Source organism: Heterodontus francisci, chromosome 11 (genome assembly GCF_036365525.1).
Source record: "Heterodontus francisci isolate sHetFra1 chromosome 11, sHetFra1.hap1, whole genome shotgun sequence".
Lineage (NCBI taxonomy): Eukaryota > Metazoa > Chordata > Chondrichthyes > Heterodontiformes > Heterodontidae > Heterodontus > Heterodontus francisci.
In genome coordinates, this window is record NC_090381.1 from 48,302,815 (window position 1) to 48,327,978 (window position 25,164).

At 41.8% G+C, this 25,164-nt stretch overlaps 1 protein-coding gene across 10 annotated transcripts in view; it reads left to right on the top strand.

Annotated features, from left to right (window-relative positions):
* pxylp1 (2-phosphoxylose phosphatase 1) overlaps nt 1-23,652 on the top strand; it is a 209,704-nt gene extending 186,052 nt beyond the window's left edge. For 8 of the 10 annotated variants that reach the window (XM_068042116.1, XM_068042118.1, XM_068042122.1 and 5 more), the window contains 3 exons: nt 10,564-10,703; nt 16,783-16,932; nt 22,547-23,650. In XM_068042116.1, coding sequence (XP_067898217.1) covers nt 10,564-10,703; nt 16,783-16,932; nt 22,547-23,478 — 1,222 coding nt within the window. In that variant the 3' untranslated portion in view covers nt 23,479-23,650. Of the gene's footprint in view, nt 1-10,563; nt 10,704-16,782; nt 16,933-22,546 lie in introns of all 10 variants that reach the window. The other 2 variants (XM_068042126.1, XM_068042123.1) reach the window with 2 other exon arrangements.
* The last annotated feature ends 1,512 nt before the right edge of the window (nt 23,653-25,164 follow it).

Below are 25,164 nucleotides of genomic sequence, written 5' to 3' on the forward strand. Positions count from 1 at the left end.
TCCATTTGCCTGGATGGGTGCAGCTCCATCAACACTCAAGAAGCTTGATGCCTTCTCAGACAAAGCAGCCCTCTTGATCGGCACCCCTTCCAACACCTTAAACATTCACTACCTCCACACTGGCAGCAGTGTGTACCATGTACAAGATGCACTGCAGGAACTCACCAAGGCTCCTTCAATAGCACCTTCAAAACCTGTGGCCTCTACCACTTAGAAGGACAAGGGCAGCAGGCACATGGGAACACCACCTGCTGCAAGTTCCTCTACAAACCACACACCATCCTGACTTGGAACTATATCGCCATACCTTCACTGTCGCTGGGTCAAAATCCTGGAACTTCCGAACAGCACTGTGGGTGTACCTACCCCACATAGACTGCAGCGGTTCAAAAAGGCAGCTTACCACCACCTTCTCAAGGGCAATTAGGGATGGGCAATAAATGCTGGCCTTGTCAGTGATGCCCACATCCCAAGAACAAATTTTAAAAAAGCTTTACTTTGAATGATCGCTCTCCCAGTATCATACCCACACGCTACTTATTCATATCTGAGGCTTGGCTATGAATGCCACTCGGCAATTTGATTGTGGAGGACATCACAACCAAGCTTTAACCCTGGGCACTGCTCCAACTGAGTGCAAAGATGCTACCTTCACCTCTGAGTCATTGTGAAAGCTATATCTCTGTGAAATTCAAAAGACATGCCATTGATGTGTGGATGTCCACGAGAACCATCTGATTAAAAAGTTAAAAGGCGACTGCGACAAAAAAGAATTTTTGGGACATAATGTTATCAACTAAAGTGTTAGTGTTGAACTTAAATAATCTCCTTCAGAATGGATTTTATAGTGAGAAGCACTTGTGTTATCCTCCTTTCCCAGTTTCCAGTTATCAGTCTGCTATGAACTAGTAGCAGCAGATTGCCCCCTGGTGGCTGTTAGAAATTGTACTACAAAGTATTTTCTTAAAGATTAAAGAATTTCAGCAGGGGTTCTTCTGTTCTCCCACTGTAACCTTATTGAAAACACCAAAAAATGGTATAAATGGCTGTTTATACTGTTTCTTCAGGGTTTCCATTGGGGTTACAGTGGGAGATTGGAGAACTCCCATGGAAATTCTACTCTCGCATGCACTGTTTACAGATTAGAATTGCTGTGAATTTGCACACAAGTTCCTCTGAGCTGCTGCTGTAACTTTAGCTGAAAGCATGGACAAATGGTGTAAGCAGTGTGCATCAGTGATCTGTCTCTGTTATTGTATGTATCGGCGGTTCCCTCTCTCTCTTGGTCGCTCATTCTGTCAGACATTGCATAACTGTTACTGAGCTATCATTTCACAAAATGTGGAGATTTATATATTGAAACATTAGAGCAGTGAGGAATCATAGGATCTTACAGCACAGAAAGAGGCCATTCAGCCCATCACACCTGCACCAGCCCTTTGAAAGGGCTGTTCAATTTAGTCCCACACTCCAGCTTTTTCCACATAACCCTGCAAATAGTCCGCTTCAAGTACCTGTCCAATTGTCTTTTAAAAGGTCCTATGGAATCTGACTTCACCACCCTTTTAGGTGGTGCATTCTAGATCTTAACAACCCTCTGTATGAAGAAATTTCTCCTCATTTCCCCTCTAGTTCTTTTCACAGTTATTTTAAATCTATGGCCTCTGGCTACTGACCCACTTGCCATAGGAAATAGTTTCTCCCTACTTGCTCTATCAAAACTCCTCATCATTTTGAATCTCTTTATTAGGTCTTCCTTAACCTTGTCCAATCTGCCCACATGACTGAACACTCTCAACCCTGCAATCATCCTGGTATACCTCCTCTGTACCCTCGCAGGGCCTTGACATCCTTCCTGAAGTGTGTTGCTCAGAATTACACACAATACTCCAACTGAAGCCTAACCAGCGATTTGTAAAGGTTTAGCATGATTTTCTTGTTTTTCTATTCGGCGCCCCTATGTACAAAGCTAAGTAGCTCATATACTTTCTTAACCACCTTATCAACTTGCCCTGACACCTTGAGAGATTTATGTACATAGACCACGCCCCCTCCCCCCACCCCCCAGGTCTCTCTTTTCTTGCATCACCTTCAAAATAATGCCATTTGGATTATTCTGCCTCTCCATGTTGTTTCTCCCAATGGCATTACTTTACATTTATCTGCATTAAATTGTATCTGCCACGTGTCTTCCCATTTCACAAGTCTATGCCCTCCTGCAATCTGCTCCGAGCATGCTCACTATTTACTATGTTGACAAGTTCTGTATGATTGGCAAACTTCAAAATTGTACTCCCTATACCCATGTCCAGTGCACAGATCAAACATGTATCGCTCTGTGCCGAAGCATAAAACATCAGAAAATGTTAAATAAAAACAGAAAATATTGGAAATGCACAGCAGGTCCATCTAAAGAGAAAAATTGGTTAAAGTTTCGTATGGGACCCTTTTTCAGAACTTATCTTTGGTATTATAATGGGCAATCTCCTTGGTATTTCAACAAGTTTACAGAGTGAGTGGCTGAGCCATACTGACCAGGATGGTCCAAGGTTTGATACTTGGTTTGTGCTGAGTTAACAGGTTTGGTGGATGTGCATGGACCTTGGATCAGGATAGACTTTTACATGACTAATGCCCGCTTGGATAAATTATTGGAGGTTAATGGTGCTCGTGGAACTGAATTGAACCCCAGCACAGAGTCAATGCTATCGTGATGGGGATAAAAAAGAAAAAGAAAATGCTGGCAATATAACAGGCGCATCAATATCTGTAAAGACTGGTTAAAGCTTTAGGTGTAGACCCTACCTCAAAATTAGGGACGGAAGGATAAATGAGCTACAGAACTGCACTCAATAAAGAAAGATAAAGGGAACCAAAAAGAAAGAATTGGTGAGTTGTGCAAACAAGGTTTTTAAAAAGTTGTAAAGAGATGGGAACTGATGAAGATTATTTAAGTGAGGCAAATAAAGACATTAAAGAACCGAAGGTAGTGAAAGTAGCTAAGCAAGGCAGCAGAATACAAACAGAAAATGATGAGAACATCCAGCAGGCTGGCATCCCAACCCTATCCCTAACCCAACCAGTACTGTGTCCTGACAAAGGATTCGCATAAACAATACTGATATATCATCAATGTCCTCCCCCGCCCTTCGCCCCAACTCCTGTGAATCTCTAATAACTTCTGCCTTGAGAAAATGGGAAAGAAAGGTAAGGTCTGATGTTGCTCTTGTTATTGGGAAATGGGGGAAGAGTGTAGAGCACAAGTCTATCGACCTGCACAGCAGACATATGATACTTAGCATTTTTTCAAAACAAAATGGAGCCAAGTGTCTGCTGTTAATGTGTGATACCACCTCCGCAACATACATGCCAACCTGCAAAACTCAGTAAAGCTAATGGACAGTTTTTAAAAAGTTGATCAGTCCCAAAAATCTGAGTACTCAAAAAGCAACATACAACAGAAAAACAGCCCTGAATAAAGGCCTATAACTAAAATGCCTGCTTCAAGGCAAATGATTTAAATTTCAAATACTCAGCAGGTCACATGTAACATCTGTGGAGAGAGAAATAGAGTTAATCTTTCAGGTTGGTGACTTTTCATCAGACCTCATTGACTTGAAAGGCTAACTCTGTTTCTTTCTCCACAGATGTTGCCTGACCTGCTGAACATTTTCAGCATTTTGTGTTTATATTTCAGGTTTCCAGCATCTGCAATATTTTGTAATGCTGGGATTTCATAATTTTTATGACTGTTGGGTGATTCCCATTCTGCAAATCTGTTTGTTTTTCTATGAAACTGAACACCACATGCGTGACATTCAAAAGGAAGTTACAACGAGAATGCTGTGGAACAAATAAACCATTCTTGACTTAAGCTACTGCACACACATTTAACACTAACATTTCTAACATTCCGAAGAACTGCTGCTTGTGATATTTAGATATATCTCCCATGACTACTGCCGTACTTTCTGGTTGACAAGGATGATATCTTTTTTGTTTCCTTAGCTAGCTTGATTAGTTGGTTGAATTGCAGCTCTGTCAGTTCAATTACAGCTTAATCAAGCATTTCCTTTAACAAACTTACTTAGCAGAATGGAAATGCTGGACACTAGTGCTGAGTAATTGGGGGCTTGATTAATTTGATTCCTACTTAATTTAGTCCACCATCACTCCCACTGAGCCATTCTAATGATCTAAAATTGAAAATAAAGATATTACTGTTGAATTTAATTTTTCCTTTCTTTTAAAGTAATTCGTGTAAAACAATTTTTGGCTTCATTTGCCGATAAATTCACTTTCCATTGAATGAGATTTTGACTACATTTTTATATGTGGGTATTCTTTTCCACAGGGTTAGAGGATCTTTAGCTATCTGGATTTCTAAATTCAGTTTGATTTAATAAGTTCATAGCCATAATACTACCACAGGCTATTTTTCAAATTAGGAAGTTTCAACAGTAATTGATTCTGAAATGCAAAGTCTGAGTAGCTTTGCTCCTCCAGAAACTTTGCTATACTGGTATCTTGCTGAGAAGCTCAACATTGAAACACATGTAACATGTGAAATTGCTGAACTTAAGTGATAAGTATGCACTAAAATCATCAGGAAAAATTTAGGGCTCATCCATTCAATTGTAAGTACATTTTTAATGATATGATCTTATTACTGCCAAACAACTTCTCTGGCACTGAAAATTAACTTTAACAAGTGTGGAGACTCATTCCTTCAGATTTTAATTATTGGAGATTTTAAAAAAGGTAATTTTTAAACATTCATTCTATCACTTTTATCTCTAACGCATCTTCTTTTCCCTCTACTTCACTTTCTGTACGTGATTTGACATTGAATTAATTATTCTAACCGACACTTCCTGGTTCAGACTCTGTGTTGCTCTTTAATAATTTTTCAATCTGAGGAGTTAAGAAGATACACAGTTTCTTGCCCTCGGCACATAGGTCCCAAATCCCTATAGAGGGCATGCACTGTTTTAGCTTTATAACTTAATTCCAGTGCAAAATTCCATAGAAAGTGTGTGGGTGAATGCAATTGTAATAAATAGTCTGGTACCATTGGTTTGCACTGAGAGCAAAATCTGGCCCATAATTGAAAGAGAAAAACATCTGACTTCTGAATCATTTTCAAAGTCATAAATTGACAATTTATTATGCTGCTAAGCAATAGGCGCACACTGGTGTACAAAATTAAATTTATAAATTTAGGTCAATATTTATATTATATGAGGAACAAGCAAATACACATAAAATCACCAAGAAAAGTGCTAAATTTGGACATTAATTTTAGGAAGGTATGGGGTGGTCATTAAACTTCACCTTAGTTTCTTTGCTTTAAAATTATTAGGAGTTTAAATGAAGTATTTTGGTGAGGGGATGTGGGGGTGGGGTAGTTGCTGTTACTGAGCAGCTTTTTACATTCCATGAATTTTTTTTGTTAAAGTTACTGTCACTGTTTGAGCTCTTGCAGCTATTTTTCATTGAAAAGACTTGAAAGACTTCAATTTGTATTGTAAAACCTAATCTAACCACGCAAATAAAAGAAAAGGGAAACCTGAGATACAAAGAACAAAGAACAAAGAAAATTACAGCACAGGAACAGGCCCTTCGGCCCTCCAAGCCTACGCCGATCCAAATCCTCTATCTAAACCTGTCGCCTATTTTCTAAGGGTCTGTATCTCTTTACTTCCTGCCCATTCATGTATCTGTCCAGACACATCTTAAAAGACGCTATCGTGCCCGCGTCGACCACCTCCGCTGGCAAAGCGTTCCATGCACCCACCACCCTCTGCGTAAAGAAATTTCCACGCATATCCCCCCTAAACTTTTCCCCTTTCACTTTGAACTCGTGTCCCCTTGTAATTGAATCCCCCACTCTGGGAAAACGCTTCTTGCTATCCACTCTGTCTATACCTCTCATGATTTTGTACACCTCAATCAGGTCCCCCCTCAACCTCCGTCTTTCTAATGAAAATAATCCTAATCTACTCAACCTCTCTTCATAGCTAGCGCCCTCCATACCAGGCAACATCCTGGTGAATCTCCTCTGCACCCTCTCCAAAGCATCCACATCCTTTTGGTAATGTGGTGACCAGAACTGCACGCAGTATTCCAAATGTGGCCGAACCAAAGTCCTATACAACTGTAACATGACCTGCCAACTCTTGTACTCAATACCCTGTCCGATGAAGGAAAGCATGCCGTATGCCTTCTTGACCACTCTATTGACCTGCGTTGCCACCTTCAGGGAACAATGGACCTGAACACCCAAATCTCTCTGTACATCAATTTTCCCCAGGACTTTTCCATTTACTGTACAGTTCACTCTTGAATTGGATCTTCCAAAATGCATCACCTCGCATTTGCCCGGATTGAACTCCATCTGCCATTTCTCTGCCCAGCTCTCCAGTCTATCTATATTCTGCTGTATTCTCTGACAGTCCCCTTCACTATCTGCTACTCCACCAATCTTAGTGTCGTCTGCAAACTTGCTAATCAGACCACCTATACTTTCCTCCAAATCATTTATGTATATCACAAACAACAGTGGTCCCAGCACGGATCCTTGTGGAACACCACTGGTCACACGTCTCCATTTTGAGAAACTCCCTTCCACTGCTACTCTCTGTCTCCTGTTGCCCAGCCAGTTCTTTATCCATCTAGCTAGTACACCTTGGATCCCATGCGCCTTCACTTTCTCCATCAGCCTACCATGGGGAACCTTATCAAACGCCTTACTGACGTCCATGTATATGACATCTACAGCTCTTCCCTCATCAATCAACTTTGTCACTTCCTCAAAGAATTCTATTAAGTTGGTAAGACATGACCTTCCCTGCACAAAACCATGTTGCCTATCCCTGATAAGCCCATTTTCTTCCAGATGGGAATAGATCCTATCCCTCAGTATCTTCTCCAGCAGCTTCCCTACCACTGACGTCAGGCTTACCGGTCTATAATTACCTGGATTATCCCTGCTACCCTTCTTAAACAAGGGGACAACATTAGCAATTCTCCAATCCTCCGGGACCTCACCCGTGTTTAAGGATGTTGCAAAGATATCTGTTAAGGCCCCAACTATTTCCTCTCTCGCTTCCCACAGTAACCTGGGATAGATTCCATCCAGACCTGGGGACTTGTCCACCTTAATGCCTTTTAGAATACCCAACACTTCCTCCCTCCTTATGCCGACTTGACCTAGAGTAGTCAAACATCTGTCCCTAACCTCAACATCCGTCATGTCCCTCTCCTCGGTGAATACCGATGCAAAGTACTCGTTTAGAATCTCACCCATTTTCTCTGACTCCACGCATAATTTTCCTCCTTTGTCCTTGAGTGGGCCAATCCTTTCTCTAGTTACCCTCTTGCTCCTTATATATGAATAAAATGCTTTGGGATTTTCCTTAACCCTGTTTGCTAAAGATATTTCATGACCCCTTTTAGCCCTCTTAATTCCTCGTTTCAGATTGTGCCTACAATCCCGATATTCTTTCAAAGCTTCGTCTTTCTTCAGCCGCCTAGACCTTATGCATGCTTCCTTTTTCCTCTTAGCTAGTCTCACAATTTCACCTGTCATCCATGGTTCCCTAATCTTGCCATTTCTACCCCTCATTTTCACAGGAACATGTCTCTCCTGCACGCTAATCAACCTCTCTTTAAAAGCCTCCCACATATCAAATGTGGATTTACCTTCAAACAGCTGCTCCCAATCTACATTCCCCAGCTCCTGCCGAATTTTGGTATAGTTGGCCTTCCCCCAATTTAGCACTCTTCCTTTAGGACCACTCTCGTCTTTGTCCATGAGTATTCTAAAACTTACGGAATTGTGATCACTATTCCCAAAGTTGTCCCCTACTGAAACGTCAACCACCTGGCCCGGCTCATTTCCCAACACCAGGTTTAGTATGGCCCCTTCCCGAGTTGGACTATTTACATACTGCTCTAGAAAACCCTCCTGGATGCTCCTTACAAATTCTGCTCCATCTAGACCTCTAACATTAAGTGAATCCCACTCAATGTTGGGAAAATTAAAATCTCCTATCACCACCACCCTGTTGCTCCTACATCTTTCCATAATCTGTTTACATATTTGTACCTCTATCTCACGCTCGCTGTTGGGAGGCCTGTAGTACAGCCCCAACATTGTTACCGCACCCTTCCTATTTCTGAGTTCTGCCCATATTGCCTCACAGCTTGTGTCCTCCATAGTGCCTTCCTTCAGCACAGCTGTGATATCCTCTTTGACCAGTAATGCAACTCCTCCACCCCTTTTACTTCCCTCTCTATCCCGCCTGATGGTAGGTAGTTAAGGTGCTATTGAGCCAGCTTTCATGTGGTTTCCTCATTGACTGACAATAATATGCAATTGGTAGCTTCTCTCAGTGATTGATAATGGCTTCACATCCAGTGTGTTGGAAGATTTTTCATCTCCTTCCGGGTGTGGACAGCCAGAAATAAAGACATAGGCTCTCTACTTTTGGAAACAAGATTCTAGACAAAAGGTCAGGAAATAAAAGTCTGCAGGATTCATGGAATGTTGGAGAAGGGAGTTTGAAAACATGATGATTCTGTTACTAATGCATACCTTGTTATATTATCAGTGCAACTAAAGAATATTGTACCTTTAATGGCAGTGATTCTTATCCATTTCATTTGCACAAATATTTAATATGCCTAATATTGCCAGCATGTAGTTTATAGAGCAATTCATCCACACAAAGTGATATGTGAAATAACTTCACTGTTTCCATGGAAACATCAGTGCTTCGACATCTTGATAATGGGAAACTGGAAACCACAGGCATTTTGCCAGGTTAATCAAAGTTTGGGACTGATTATTGCCAAGAAGCACCAATAAACCCCACATGCATAACTGCTCTTTCTCTCTTAAAAATGTGACCTAATTTGGGAATCAGTGAATCAGTTAAAAACCAAACCTTTAGATAAAGCCTATCAAGAACCTATTTGATAATGCTTTCAACATTCTTACATTAAGCTGCATTGCTTGGATTTTGTATCAAAATGTAAATAGTGCCAATAAAGAATGCTGTCATTAATTTGGGCTTGTTGTAGATACTTTCTCAGTTTAAGTGTTGTCAATCACTCCCGTAAATGGTCTTAGCATCTTAATTTTCTGGGAGTTGACTCGCATAGCCCCGCATCCAGTTGTAGGAAGGGACATCAAAGCAATATCCTCTTGTGATTCTGAATAGATGCTCATGTCTTTTGCACTTGTATTTCTTTAGTGTCTCCGAAGGCGGGCCAAGAAAATATTTGGGGCTTGATATGAATTGATAATCTGCTTGATTTCCCACCGGGTGGACATACAAAACAATACTTACGATGGATTCATTTATTTCCAACAGTACAACTTGCTTTTGCATAATACCATCAAACAATGATTACGCTACACTAACCCACTTCAGTGAATCAGTCTTTAGTGAAGAAGGTGAATTATCTTGACTTAAGTCTGATTCTTTATATGAACAATTTGACAAAATGTCATATCACAATTTCAGCAAGAGTAAAACAGTATCTGACAGCATCCTTTCTAAATGTAGATGAGCTGAATAGGCTGTAGCTGAATATTCGATTCCCACCCCCTACATCCTGTGCTCCTGCTATGTGCTTAGCAATAGATGAAACCAGTACTGACTATCCAAAATCAACAGAATCAGCCATTTGGAGTCAGCTGTTTTTATTTAAATTCTATTATACTACACACCCAGTCACTACCATGAATAGGTGGGTTTACATGCTAATTGAACGGTAGTTTGGCTGGCTTTGTTCTGAGAACTGTAGTTTATTCCGATAACTACACACTTTCCTTTTTCTCCTGGATTGCAAATCCAGGCATTATTGGTGCAGAAGCAAACCACTGCGGATATTGGAAATCTGATCTAAGAACAGAAAGTGCTGGAAATACTCAGCAGATCTGGCAGCATCTGTGGAGAGAGAAACAAGAGATAACGTTTCAGGTCGATAACCTTTCATCAGAACCCTGAAGAAAGATCATCGACCTGAAACGTTAACTCTGTTGCTCTCTTCACAGATGCTGCTAGACCTGTTATTTCCAGGATTTTCAGTTTTTATTTTAGATTTTCAGCTTCTGTAGTATTTTGCTGTTGTATAAGGTAAAGAGGAGATTTGATAGAGGAGTTCAAAATCATGAAGAGTTTTGACAGAGTAAATAGGGAGAAACTGTTTTCAGTGGCAGAAGAATTGGTAACCAGAGGACAAAGATTTAGGGTAATTGGCAAAAGAAGTAGGCAATATGAGGAAAATACATAAGCAGTGAGTTGTGATGATCTGGAATGCACTAACTGAAAGGGTGATGGAAGAGAATGAAGAGGAAATATTTTGTTTTAAACTACAGAAAGTCTAACTTGCAGTACACAGACAGCATGAGAGTTACCCATTGCAGAATAACAGCCAATGCTGTAAGAAAGCAAGGCAGGGTTTTTCATTGGATTGAAATGTTACTGCTTATTAAACGTCTCCATTTATGTCCAAAAGAATTAAACATCAATTTTCTTTCTCTGTTGCAAGGAAACCTTCTCACCGACTACTGGAAAACTTTGTCAAGGACAGGAACATTGCTGCTACATGTCAACTGGATGGCCCCTTGAACAATATTGCACTCCTCCCCAGCCACACAGTGTGTGAGATGGGGGAACTGACCCAAATAGGTGAAGTACTAGACAATTTGGGAGGGTGTTTTAGATGAAAGTGAATTTTCTGATGGTGTAAGCTGCAAATCTTGCCTCAGTGTGTAGTGTGCATGTGCTGCTCCAGTGGTGTGGAGGGCAGAAGTGCAATTGCAATATGAAGAGTACGTCTATGGAGAGAGCTTGATGCCACAGTGGTACAGAAGTGTGAGTGTGAGAACTGCTAACAGTGTATTTTTGTCAATATCACTTTTGAAATACCAATATTTGTATCTGCTCCATCATGATATAATATTCTAGGGGTAGTATACATACTGTGGCAGTACTTGTACATTGTTAGATTGACCAAGTCAATTAGATTTTGAATGAATAATATGGAAGGAGAGCAGGTAGGTATAATTGTTAACTTCCTCGCTTTAGCCATCTGGTAACATCATTTTTTTCTACATAAATTTATTTTTTATCCTGTTGTTATATAGAATAATCATGCATATTTACCATTTTCAACAAATGTGGTTTTATATTTCCATTCTTTGACCCATGAGAAATGTCACGCAATTTGAATTAGTGAAGTCAGTAGAGTCTAAAATGGGTGGGTTTTAGGTGAAACCAATAAACACCCAAAGTAAATGTGCTGCATGGAACTGAGAGAAAAATGCCATTTAGTACACTACATTCTGTGACCATTAAGTTAATCTGTGGTTTGACTAAGTTTGGAATCAAATAACATAGGGGAGTCCATATACAGTGTTATTACCATTTTGCTGGACAAGAGCCACATTCACTAAGCATTTATCTTTAAAATAAAACTAGCATTTTTATTCTCACTGCTAAATCTGACCTATTTTGATCTTTTCTGTGCAATTTCATTTTTAATTAAGTAAATTCATTTTCTGCCACTTGCCCCCTACTTCTTCCATTATGGCATCTGAAAATTAAACAAATCCAAATACAACAAGGGTTCATGTTAGACGCTGATCAACACAGGGAATTGTGACTGAGCATGCACTGTAATGAAGCAATAAAAGGGGAATTACTGGAAATAAAATGCCTCAACACACCTACAAATCTGTGGCCCTGGATTTTAAATGCCAGTGAATTTCAGTGGAAACCATGTTGGTGAGTTATTTCCCCCCTTGTCCGGGGGAGAATGAGGCCCAGCCAAATTTAACAGAAGGGTCTCATTTAAATCCCACCAGCTGACTTCGTGCTTCATGCCAAGGAATGGGAGTGGGGGCTGGATGACAGAGTGGCATTGGCAAGAAGTGGTGGAAAATTGTGAGGCACTCAGACCATCCACCAACCGAAGATATGTGGTGGAATCTCGCGTTCAAGTAGGGTGATGGAGTCCGGGGCGGAGAGGACTACCCTTTCCTTGTGGAGCTCGATGGAGCTTCCCTGCTCTTCTTGGTTCCACAAATTTTTTTCAGCAGCTTTTTTTCAGCCTCTCCGGAGTTAAAATTGTAGTTGGGTCCCAATTACGTTATCAGGACCTGACATCATAACGTAATAGAATTTCACATTCAGTTTGAGGGTGAGAAGTATGGGTCTAAGACTACTATCTTAAACTTAAATAAAGGCAATTACAGAGGTATGAGGACAGAGTTGGCTAAAGTGAACTGGGAAAATAGATTAAAAGGTCGGACAGTTGAGAAGCAGTGGCAGACATTTATGGAGATATTTCATAACTCTCAGCAAAGATGTGCTCCTTTGAGAAAGAAAGACTCTATGAGAAGGATGCACCATCCATGGCCAACTAAAGAAATTAAGGATAGTATCAACGTGATAGAAAAAGTGTACAATACTGCGAAGATTAGTGGCAGGTCAGAGATTGGACAGATTTTAGAAACCAGCAAAGACTGAGTAAAAAAAAAATGAGGGAGAAGTTAGAATATGAAAGAAAGCTAGCTAGAAATATAAAAACAGATAGTAAGAGTTTCTACAAGTATTTCAAAAGGAAAAGAGTAACTAAAGTGAGAGCTGGTACCTAAGAGGGCGAGACTGGGGAATTAATAATGAGAAACAAGGAAATGGCAGAAATGTTAAACAGGTATTTTGTGTCTGTCTTCACTGTAGAAGACACAAAAAAAAATCCCAATTATAGCAAAAAATCAAGAGGCAAAAGTGGGGGACGAACTTAAAACAATCACAATCACTAGGGAAAAGGTACTGGGAAAACTATTAACTAAAGGCTGACAAGTCCCCTGGACCTGATGGGTTGCATCCTAGGGTCTTAAAAGAAGTGGCTGCAGAGATAGTAGATGCATTGGTTGTGATCTCTCAAAACTCCCTAGAATCTGGAAAGGTCCCAGCGGATTGGAAAATCGAAAATGTAACACCTCTATTCAAGACAGGAGTGAGACAGAAAGATGGAAACTATAGGCCATTTAGCCTAACATCTGTCATAGGACAAATGCTAGAATCCATTATTAAGGAGGTAACTGCAGGACATTTAGAAAATCATAATACAATGAGGCAGAGCCAACATGGTTTTGTGAAAGGGAAATCATGTTTGACTAATTTATTACAGTCCTTTGAGGAAGTAACAAGCAAGGTGGATAAAGGGGAACCTGTAAATGTGGTGTATTTGGATTTCCAAAACGCACTCACTAAGGTGCCAATTTTAAGGTTACTACACAAAATAAGAGTTCATGGCATAGGGGAAAAAATATTAGCATGAATAGAGGATTGGTTAGCTAACAGGAAGCAGACAGTAGGGATAAATGGGTCATTTTCGGGTTGGCAAGCTGTTATTAGTAGAGTGCCACAGGAATCAGTGCTGGGGCCTCAACTATTGACAGTCTATATCAATGACTGGGCTGAAGGGACTGAATGTATGGTAGCTAAATTTGTTGATGACACAGGGATAGGTAGGAAAGTAAGCTGTCAGGAGGACATAAAGAATCTCCAAAGGGATATAGATATGTTAAGTGAGTGGGTAAAAATTTGGCAGATGGAGTATAATGTGGGAAAATGTGAACTTGTTCACTTTGGCAGGAAGGATAGAAAAGCAGTATATTTGAATGGAGAGAGACTGCAGAACTCTATGGTACAGAGGGATCTGGGTGTCCTAGTACATGAATCACAAAAAGTTGGTATGCAGGTATAGCAAGTGATTAGGAAGGCAGATGTGTTGGTGTTTATTGCAAGGGGAATCGAGGATAAAAGTAGGGAAGTGTTGCTACAGCTGTACAGGACCTTAGTGAGATGGCATCTGGAGTATTGTGTACAATTTTGGTCTCCTTACTTAAGAAAGGATATAATTGCATTAGAAGCAGTTCAGAGAAGCTTCACTCAACTGATTCCTGGGATGAAGGGGTTAACCTTATGAGGATAGGTTGAGCAGGTTGGGCCTATACCCATTGGAGTTTAGAAGAATGAGAGGTGATCTTATTGAAACATATAAAGTCCTGAGGGGACTTCACAGGATGGATGCTGACAGAATGTTTGCACTTGTGAGAGGGTCTGGAACTAGGGGACACAGTTAAAAAATTAGGGGTCTCCCATTTAAGACTGAGATGGGAGAGAATTTTTCTCTCTCAGAGGGTCGTTAGTCTGTGGGATTCTTAGTGGATTCTGGGTCATTGAATATATTCAAGGCTGAGTTAGGTATATTTTTGATCAACAAGGGAGTCAAGGGAGGGCAGACACAAAAGTGGAGTTGAGGCCACAGTCAGATCAGCCATGATCTTATCGAATGGCAGAGCAGGCTCGAGGGGCTGTGTGGCCTGCCAAGTTTTTGCCGAGCAGGTATGGTTAAAATCACTCCCTGTGTTTAATAACTTGTTTAGTTTCTGTAACTGGAATTTTATGTATCTATGCTACAAAATATATAACCTAGGGTAAAAAATGCAATATTTTCCCTAGATTTAGGAAGCATTAGTAAAATCTCTATCTCTTAACTCATGGATTTGAGCTAAAGTTTTTCTTCAATAATGGGCTATTGAGCCTATTATTCACACAAGAATATAATACCTGGAGGGTGGTGGTTAGAATCCCGACAGGGGTTCTCCCATCGTGACTTGGCAGCAGATCAGAGAAATGTCATAAGCCCCTTCTTCTCCAGGATAATTCTGTCAAAGCTCGGGTGGGAGTTTGGGAGAATCATGGTGGGAATTCTGTTCCTATCTGTCAATACCACTCTTTGAGTTGATTAATGGTATACAGGACTCATTCTTGCGAATATTTCTGGATGTGGAATGTATATATTTACACTATTCTCGCTAAAGTTATCAGATCAAAGAGCAAAACCCACAGTTGTCAATTGAAGTGTTACTAAAGATCTTTTGCTATTAATGTTATTTTGTGTAGTTCAATAACAGTACCTTACACTCTGTTTAAAGTTTAGTTCTGCTGCTGTTTCCCTTAATCATAGCTGTTCCTCTGCCCTCTGACTTTTATTTTAATAAATTCCTTAGTGACATGGGTTAGCAAAAAATACGCTAATATTTAGACTTAACTTACATTCCAAGGAAGGATTTCATTATTACTTACAGCAGAGAAATGCTATAAATTTGTACAAATCGGACATGTTGTAGTATTGCCAAATTCTGGAGTACATATATAAGGGACTCATAGATTGACACAATAGTGTTCCACTATTGTACATTTTAAAGCTTAAGAACATAAGGAATAGGAGCAGGAGTAGACCATTCAGCCTTTGAGCCTCCTCTGCAATTAAATAAGATCATAGCTGACCTTCTACCTCAACTACATCTTCCCACACCATCCCTATATCCCTTTATTCCCTTAGTATCTAAAAATCTATTGATCTCTGACTTGAATATACTCAATGACTGAGCATCCACAGCTCTTTGCAGTAGAGAATTCCAAAGGTTCACAGTCCTTTGAGTGAAGAAATTTCTCTTCATCTCAGCCCTGAATGATTGACCCCTTATTCTGAGATTATGACCCCTGGTTCTAGACTCCAAAGCCAAGGGAAACATCCTCCTAGCTTCTACCCTGTCAAGCCGCTTAAGAATTTTACAGGTTTCAAATGAGAGCACCTCTCATTCTTCTAAGCTCTAAGGAATATAGGCTTAGTCTACTCAATCTCTCCTTAGAGGACAATCCCCTCATCCCATGAATTAGTCTAGTGAGACCTTTGTGGCACTCCCTCGAAGTCAAATATGTCCTTCCTAAGGTAAGGAGATCAAAACTGTACCCACTTTTACAGTTGTGGTCTCAACAAGGCCTTATGTAATTGCAGTATGATTTCTTTACTCTTATACTCCAATCCATTTGTAATAAAGCCTAACAGAGCAGTTACTTTCCTAATTGCTTGTTGTACCTGCATGTTAACTTTCTGTTACAAGGACACACAGTTCTCTCTGAATACCAACATTTCCCAGTTTCTCATGATTTAAAAATATTTTGCTTTGCTATTTTTCCTACCAAAGTGAATAACTTTACACTTCTCCACATGACATTAAATCTGCCATATTCTTGTCCACTCACTTAACGTATCTATATCCTTATGCAGCCTCTTGGTGTCCTCATAGGGTACTTTCTCAGAGGGTGCTTTCCCACCTAACTTTGTATCGCCAGCAAACGTGAATATATTACTCTCAGCCCCCTCATCTAAGTCATTGATACAGATTGTAAATAGCTGAGGTTCAAGCCCTGATTCCACAGGTTAGAGCCTGCCAACCTGAAAAGGACCTGTTTATTCCTACTCTCTGAAATTGAGTTCTAATGGAAGCTCACAGACTTGAAACATTAATTCTGTTTCTCTCTCCACAGATGCTATCAGACCTGCTGAGTATTTCCAGCACTTTCTGTTTTATTTCAGATTTCCATAATCTGCAGTATTTTGCTTTTATGTTCCTACTCTCTGCTTTCATCAATCCATTCTAATATATTACTCCCAATCCTATGAGCTGTAATTTTGTAGAATAATTTCTTGTGCAGCACCTTCTTGAATGCTTTTTGAAAATCCAAATACACTACGTCCAGTAGTTTCCCTGTTTCCACCCTATTAGTTACATCCTCAAAAAACTTGAAATTGGTTTGTCAAATATGATTTCCACTTCATAAAACCATGTTGACTCTGCCCAATTATATTTTTCTAAGTGTCCTGCTCTCATCTTCCTGATAACAGATTCTCATATTTTCCCTACGTCTGATAACACGCTAGCTGGTCTACAGTTCGATGTTTTCTCTCCTCCTCCTTTCTTGAAAAGCACAGTTGCGTTTGTTACCTTCCAGTCCATGGGGCAGTATACACAAACAACTTTTCGGGCATTCTGGGGTGAGTCTTAGGCTGTGACTTTAATGGAGAAATGCTCTTGTAGGAACACTCCAAAAACTTTTGTCATGCAAAAAATAAGCATAGCTGGAGGCGGTGGAGTAGTGGTATTGTCACTGGACTAGTAACCCAGAGACCCAGGGTATCGCTCTGGGGACATGGGTTCAAATCCCACCACAGCAGAAGGTGGAATTTGAAATCAATTAATACATCTGGAATTAAAAAGCTAGTCTAATGATGGCCATAAAACCATTGTCGATTGTTGTAAAAACCCATCTGGTTCACTAATGTCCTTTAGGGAAGGAAATCTGTTGTCCTTACCTGGTCTGGCCTACATGTGACTCCAGACCCACAGCAATGTGGTTGACTCTTACATGCCCTCTGAAATGGCCTAGCAAGCCACTCAGTTGTATCTAACCGCTGCGAAGTCAATAAAAAAGAATGAAACTGGATGGACCACCCGGCACCGACCTAGGCACCGGATAAACGACAACGGCAAAACCCAGCCCTGTCGACCCTGCAAAGTCCTCCTTATTAACATCTGGGGCCTTGTGCCAAAGTTAGGAGAGCTGTTCCACAGACCAGTCAAGGAACAGCCTGACATAGTCATACTCACGGAATCATACCTGACAGACAATGTCCCAGACACTGTCATCACCATCCCCGGGTATGTCCTGTTCCCACTGGCAGGACAGACCCACCGGAGGTGGCGGCACAGTGGAATACGGTAGGGAGGGAGTTGCCCTGGGAGTCCTCAACATCGACTCTGGACCCCATGAAGTCTCATGGCATCAGATCAAACATGGACAAGGAAACCTCCTGCTGATTACCACCTACCGCCCTCCCTCAGCTGATGAGTCAGTACTCCTCCACGTTGAACAGCACTTGGAGGAAGCACTGAGGGTGGTGAGGGCACAGAATGTACTCTGGGTGGGGGACTTCAAAGTCCATCACCAAGAGTGGCTTGGTAGCACCACTACTGACCGAGCTGGCTGAGTCCTAAAGGACATATCTGCTAGACTGGGCATGCGGCAGGTGGTGAGGGAACCAACAAGAGGGGAAAACATATTTGATCTCATCCTCACCAATCTGCCTGCCGCAGATGCATCTTTCCATGACAGTATTGGTAGCAGTGACCACCGCACAGTCCTTGTGGAGACAAACTCCCAACTTCACATTGAGGGTACCCTCCATCGTGTTGTTTTTTTTTGGGATAGATTTTGAGCAGATCTAGCAATGCAAAACTGGGCATCCGTGAGGCACTGTGGGCCATCAGTAGCAGCAGAATTGTACTCAACCACAATCTGTAACCTCATGGCCCAGCATATCCCCCACTCTACCATTACCATCAAGCCGGGAGACCAACCCTGGTTCAATGAAGAGTGCAGGAGGGCATGCCAGGAGCAGCACCAGGCATACCTCAAAATGAGGTGTCAACCTGGTGAAGCTACAACACAGGACTATCTGCGTGCCAAACTGTGTAAGCAGCATGCAATAGACAGAGCTAAGCAATCCCATAACTAACGGATCAGATCGAAGCTCTGCAGCCCTGCCACATCCAGCCGTGAACGGTGGTGGACAATTAAACAACTAACAGGAGGAGGTGGCTCCACAAATATCCCCATCCACAATGATAGGGGAGCCCAGCATATCAGTGCGAAAGATAAGGCTGAAGCATTTGCAACAATCTTCATCCAGAAGTGCTGAGTGGATGATCCATCTCAGCCTCCTCCTGAAGTCCCCAGCATCACAAATGCCAGACTTCAGCCTATTTGATTCACTTCGCGTGATATCAAGAAACGACTGAAGGCACTGGATACTGCAAAGGCTATGGGCCCTGACAAATATTCCGGCAATAGTACTGAAGACCTGTGCTGCAGAACTTGCCCCGCCCCTAGCCAAGCTGTTCCAGTACAGCTCCAACACTGTCATCTACCCTGCAATGTGGAATACTGCCCAGGTATGTCCTGTACACAAAAAGCAGGACAAGTCCAACCCGGCCAATTACCGCCCCATCAGCCTACTTTCAATCATCAATAAAGTGATGGAAGGTGTCATCAACAGTGCCATCAAGCGACACTTGGTTAGCAATAACCTGCTCAGTGACGCTCAGTTTAGGTTCCGCCAGGGCTACTCAGCTCCTGACCTCATTACAGCCTTGGTTCAAACATGGACAAAAGAGCTGAACTCAAGAGGTGAGGTGAGAGTGACTGCCCTTGACATCAAGGCAGCATTTGACCGAGTATGGCATCAAGGAGCCTGAGCAAAACTGAGGTCAATGGGAATCAGGGGGAAAACCCTCCACTGGCTGGAGTCATACCTAGCACAAAGGAAGATGGTTGTGGTTGTTGGAGGTCAACCATCTGCGCTCCAGGACATCACTGCAGGAGTTCCTCAGGGTAGTGTCCTAGGCCCAACCATCTTCAGCTGCTTCATCAATGACCTTCTTTCAATCATCAGGTCAGAAGTGGGGATGTTCGCTGATGATTGCACAATGTTCAGCATCATTCGCGACTCCTCAGATACTGAAGCAGTCCGTGTAGGAATGCAGCAAGACCTGGACAATATCCAGGCTTGGGCTGATAAGTGGCAAGTAACATTCATGCCACACAAGTGCCAGGCAATGACCATCTCCAACAAGAGCGAATCTAACCATCTCCCCTTGACATTCAATGGCATTACCATCGCTGAATCCCCCACTATCAACATCCTGGGGAGTTACCATTGACCAGAAACTGAACTGGATTAGCCATATAAATACCGTGGCTACAAGAGCAGGTCAGAGGCGAGGAATCGTGAGGCGAGTAACTCACCTCCTGACTCCCCAAAGCCCACCATCTACAAGGCACAAGTCAGGAGTGTGACGGAATACTCTCCACTTGCCTGTATGGGTGCAGCTCCAACGACACTCAAGAAGTTCGACACCATCCAGGACAAAGCAGCTCACTTGATTGGCATCCCATCTACAAACATTCACTCCTTCCACCACCAACGCACAGTGGCAGCAGTGTGTACCATCTACAAGATGCACTGCAGCAATGCACCAAGGCTCCTTAGACAGCACCTTCCAAACCCATGACCTCTACCAACTAGAATGACAAGGGCAGAAAATGCATGGGAACACCATCTCCAAGTTCCCCTCCAAGTCACACACCATCCTGACTTGGAACTATATCGCCGTTTCTTCACTCTCGCTGGGTCAAAATCCTGGAACTCCCTTCCTAACAGCACTGTGGGTATACCTACCTCAGATGGACTGCAGCAGTTCAAGAAGGGAACTCACCACCACCTTCTCAAGGGAAATTAGGATTGGGCAATAAATGCTGGCCTGGCCAGCGATGCCCACATCCCATGTATGAATAAAAAAAAGGAACTGTGCTACATCCTTAAATAACTGAGAAATGCTGTCATCCCATAAACTTTCATAAGAGTAAATAGTGATTCTGTAGACAGAAAGCTGATTGTCGCATGTTTCTGACATTGCTTTGCTGCTAGTGTAAGAGATGTATGACACTCCATTTTCTAATTGCACTTTGTATGTTGGTGGGCAAATTCAGAGATCAATTTGGAAACATTGGCTAGAATTTTGTTCTCTCGGTGGGGATCCCCGCCTTGGCCATCTGTGGATCTGCATTTTACGGTCAGGCAACTAATTGGTCATTGATGGGGCTCCCGTCACAATTAAGGATGGTCACTCCCGCCCCCCCCCACCACCTTCCACAGAAACTGCCGGCCAATCGGAGGGCCAGCACCAGTGGCCACTTCTGGTACTGCACTTAGAAGAGTAGATGCCATGGAAGGCCATCACCCTCCCAACCAGGCAGGGCCTGGCGAGGGGGTGCTGTAGGTGAGGGCAGGCAGCGCCATTGCCATGGGGACAGCTTTTGCTGGTGGGAGGCCCCTCAATGGGCCAAAGAGTGCCTGAATAGGAGGCCCCTCAATTGAGCAAGTTGGGAGGCTGCTAGGGCTTACTTGGCGGTCTCCCCAAGTGGCAGAGGGCCCACCCACCACTGGTAAAATGCCAGCGGTGGTGGGAGGAGGCCCTTAACTGGCCGCTTAAAAGGCTCAATTGGTCTCTGGGTGCGAGGGCCATGTTGTCTGCCATCTTCCCTGCCTTTGGCAAGATGGCATAGCAGCGGGAAGACAACGAGCACTCCTTCCCTGCCTTCCCTTGCCATTTTACAGGCCACCTCATGTCCCAGCCTGTCCCAGAGGGCTGGTAAAATTCAGCCCAGTGTGTGGATCTTCTTGGTGTTAAAGGTCTGATTGTGACAGTGACCAGTACAAACTGCCAATATCTACATTTGAATATGGAAGAAATATTTAGAGCAAAGTCTTATGAATTGAGTTTGTTTTCTAATATGCTGTTATTGGATAACAAAAAGCAAAAAAAAATGCATGAGGCAACAAATGATTTATTGAAACAGAATGCTGAATTTACAGCCTTAAGGCACTCTTAACAGCTTGTCTGTGGAGAGCAGAAAATGCACATTGAGAGCAGTTATTGTCTGCTTATCATAAATTCTGTACATTGTTGGAATATCTTATTGTGCAAGAAAATTGGATTAGTATGGCAATAAAATATTAGCATGGGGTAGATTTTCAACTTGCTGCCCCTGCATTAAACTGACATTATGAAATGGTCATAAGGAAAATGAAAGTTGAACAGTTTCTCTAATGGGCTGCTGATTTGCCACACTAACTTTATGAAATCTATCCCATTGTTTATGTCTCTGTGGTTTGTGTGTTTATATGTGTCTATTATATATATATGTAAATTATCTTTTTATGAAAGATTTTGGAAATATGTTGATGTGCTGGAGACGATTTTATACGTGAATGAAATTGGAGGGGCCTGGGGCAATAAATATGGTCCTTGACCATCTGCCACATGAGGCTGGGAACATTTTAACTCCAGGGCCTCATCTACATAATCTGATGCCATGTCTCACTTGATCCCCTGTGGTAGGAGCTATGTGGCTGGTGGACAGGAGTGGGATTTTAGGTGACAGGAGACCGCCATCAAACACTCCTAGAGCAGGTGATATTTAGGATGGGGTTCAGACATTTTGAGAGGGTCAGAAGCTCAGGTCAGGCAAGGAAACAGAGCTTGATTTAAAAAAATAACTGATCTTCTTGTGCCTCGTGCTACTGGATCCACTTACGGGTATACACAAGCCTTGGGTTAAGATTGCAGTAAGGCTCCAATGATGTCATTTAAAGGATGTCAAGGCCTTGAAAAGGGTGCTGAAGAGATTTTCAAAGAACCAGCATAGGCACAGTGGGCCAAATGGCCTCCATCTGTGTTACATCATTCAATGATTCTATGACCTCAATCTACTCCATAATTACAACGTTGGTAGATTTGAGGACATTTAGCAGTAATTTTTGTTACTCAAATGTGTGATGTTGTGGCCCATGTTCTAATAAATGATTGTCATGTAGAGTGTGTATATGTACACTCATCCATTCAGATGTGTCATATTTCACTTTACATTGGGTAACTCCTGTTGCTACTTGATGGCTACTACTGTATTAGGGCAAAATGTATATAAACAGCTGTTTGAACCCAGCATTAGAAATGTCACTTTTCAGTCTCAGATTTTTTTGCTTGCAGGTGTTGTCCAGCATCTCCTGAATGGAGACCATTTGCATGACACGTATATTAAGAAGCACAAGCTACTGACTGATAACTGGACAATGAAACAACTTTACGTGGAATCAACAGGAAAAAGCCGGACACTGCAGAGTGGGTTAGCTCTGCTGTACAGTCTACTACCAAAATTCGAGTGGGGGAAAATACATGTCCGGTACCAGTGGAGCACCATGTTTTGCTCCAACAGCTGTGATTGCCCAATGCGTAATCACTATCTGGAGGAGGATCAACGACGCCAGTACAACTTCCGAGTTAAGAACAGCCTGTTGGAAAAGACATACATAGACATGGCAAAAATTGTGGGGATTCCCACAAGGAGGTTGAGAGCAGCTAATCCCATTGATTCTCTGCTGTGCCATTTCTGTCACAATGTCTCATTTCCTTGCACAGAAAATGGTTGCATTACCTTGAACCACTTTAAAGTCATCAAGGCACATCAGCTTGAGGATGAACGAGACAGGCAGAGGAAGAAACTGTACTATAAATATGCACTACTTGCAACCCATCCAATTTTAAACCAGACTGTCACTCGCATGCAACGGATCGCTCAAGGAAAGAAGGACGAGATATTTGCTCTCTACTCTGCCCATGATGTCACAGTGGCACCCTTGCTCAGCGCTTTAGGCATTCCTGATTCCAGTCTTCCTCGATTTGGTGCCCGAATAATTTTTGAAATCTGGCAAAATGGAAAGGACAAAAAAAATAATTTTGTGCGCATTCTTTATAACGGTGATGATGTCACATTCCAAACCTCATTCTGCTATAGGCACAAAGTACATTCCAAACAACTCCTTTGTCCTTTTGAGAATTTTCTAAATTTTGTAAGAAAGGACATGTTTGCAGTTTTTAACAGCACAAATTATTATGACGCATGCCACAGAAGGCTGTTTTGAATATTTCGGGTGCTGGAATTTCAGTGTAATGCTGGGTGTTGTGGTTTTAATTATTATTGATTTGAACTCCTGCTGTTACATTTTGATGACAATATTCCTTTGCCAATAGCAGAGTTGTTTTATTTCCAATGACAATAAATTAACATGTGGATTGTATGGATTGCATTCTCCCAGAAAGTGATATGATGCTGTGTTCCCAGGACTTGATTTTTATTCATCCAAATTCTCTCAAGTTTTAGAAACATAGAAAATAGAAGCAGGAGTAGGCCATTCGGCCCTCCGAGCCTGCTCCACCATTCATTATGATCATGGCTGATCATCCAACTCAGTCATCTGTTCTCGCTTTCGCTCCATACCCTTTGATCCCTTTAGACCCAAGAGCTATATCTATAGAAACATATCTATAGTTTTGTATGATCAGATTCTATTGAAGCTAAACAAGAGATGGTACTTAAAGCTTTCTAAAAGAATCCAGGGATGAGAAAGCAGAGGCAATATCTCACATATTTAATAGTTATTTAGGAAAAAGTGTAGTGCCAGAGGATGGGCAGATAGCTAATGTTATACTTATATTTAAGAATGGAGATATAACATGTCCAGAGAATTATTAGCTTAATATCGGTAATGGAAAAATAATTGAATCTCTGATAAAGGAGAAAACAGAAAAATATCCAGAAACCAAAAATATAATAATGAATAATCAACATGGAATTTAAAAGGAAAATACTTGCTTAACCTACCTCACTGAATTCTTTGAAGAGGTGAGATAGAGAGACTAGACCGTTGAGAATTGTCCACTCTGAGTTTGATGGTGGTACCAGTTGAGAAAGGTATGATAGGAACATAGGAGCAGGAGTAGGCCATTCAGCCCATTGAGCCTGCTCCATCATTCAATATAATCATGGCTGATAATCCACTTCAATGCCTTTTTCCCACACTATCCGCATATCCCTTTATGTCATTGGTATTCAGAAATCTATCAATCTCTACTTTAAACATTCTCAATGACTGAGCTTCCACAGTCCTCTGGGGTAGAGAATTCCAAAGGTTCACAACCCTCGGAGTAAAGAAATTTCTCCTCATCTCTGTCCTAAGTGGCTTCCCCCTTATTTTGCAATTGTGTCCCCTACTTCTAGACTCCCCAACCTGGGGAAACATCTTACCTGCATCTACCCTATCACTTTAGGTACTTTGTAGGTTTCAATGGGATCACCTCTCATTCTTCGAAACTCTAGAGAATACAGGACCGGTTTCCCCAATCTCTCTCAATAGGACAGTTCTGCCATCCCGGGAACAAGTCTGATGAACCTTCATTGCACTCCCTCTATGGCAATAATATCTTTCCTAAGGTAAGGAGATCAAAACTGCACACAGTACTCCAAGTGCAGTCTAACCAAGGTTCTATGTAATTGAAGCAAGAGTTCGCAACTCATGTACTTAAATCCTCTTGCGATAAAGGCCAATGTACCATTAGCCTTCTTAGTTACTTGCTGCACCTGCATGTTAGCTTTCAGTGACTTATTGACGAGGACATCCAGGTCCCTTTGTACATCTACACTTTCTAATCTCTTACTGTTTAAAAATACTCTGCACATCTGTTCCTCCTACCAAAATGGATAACCTCACAGCGTTCCACATTATATTCCATCTGCCACGTTCTTGCCGACTCACTAAGTCTGTCCAATT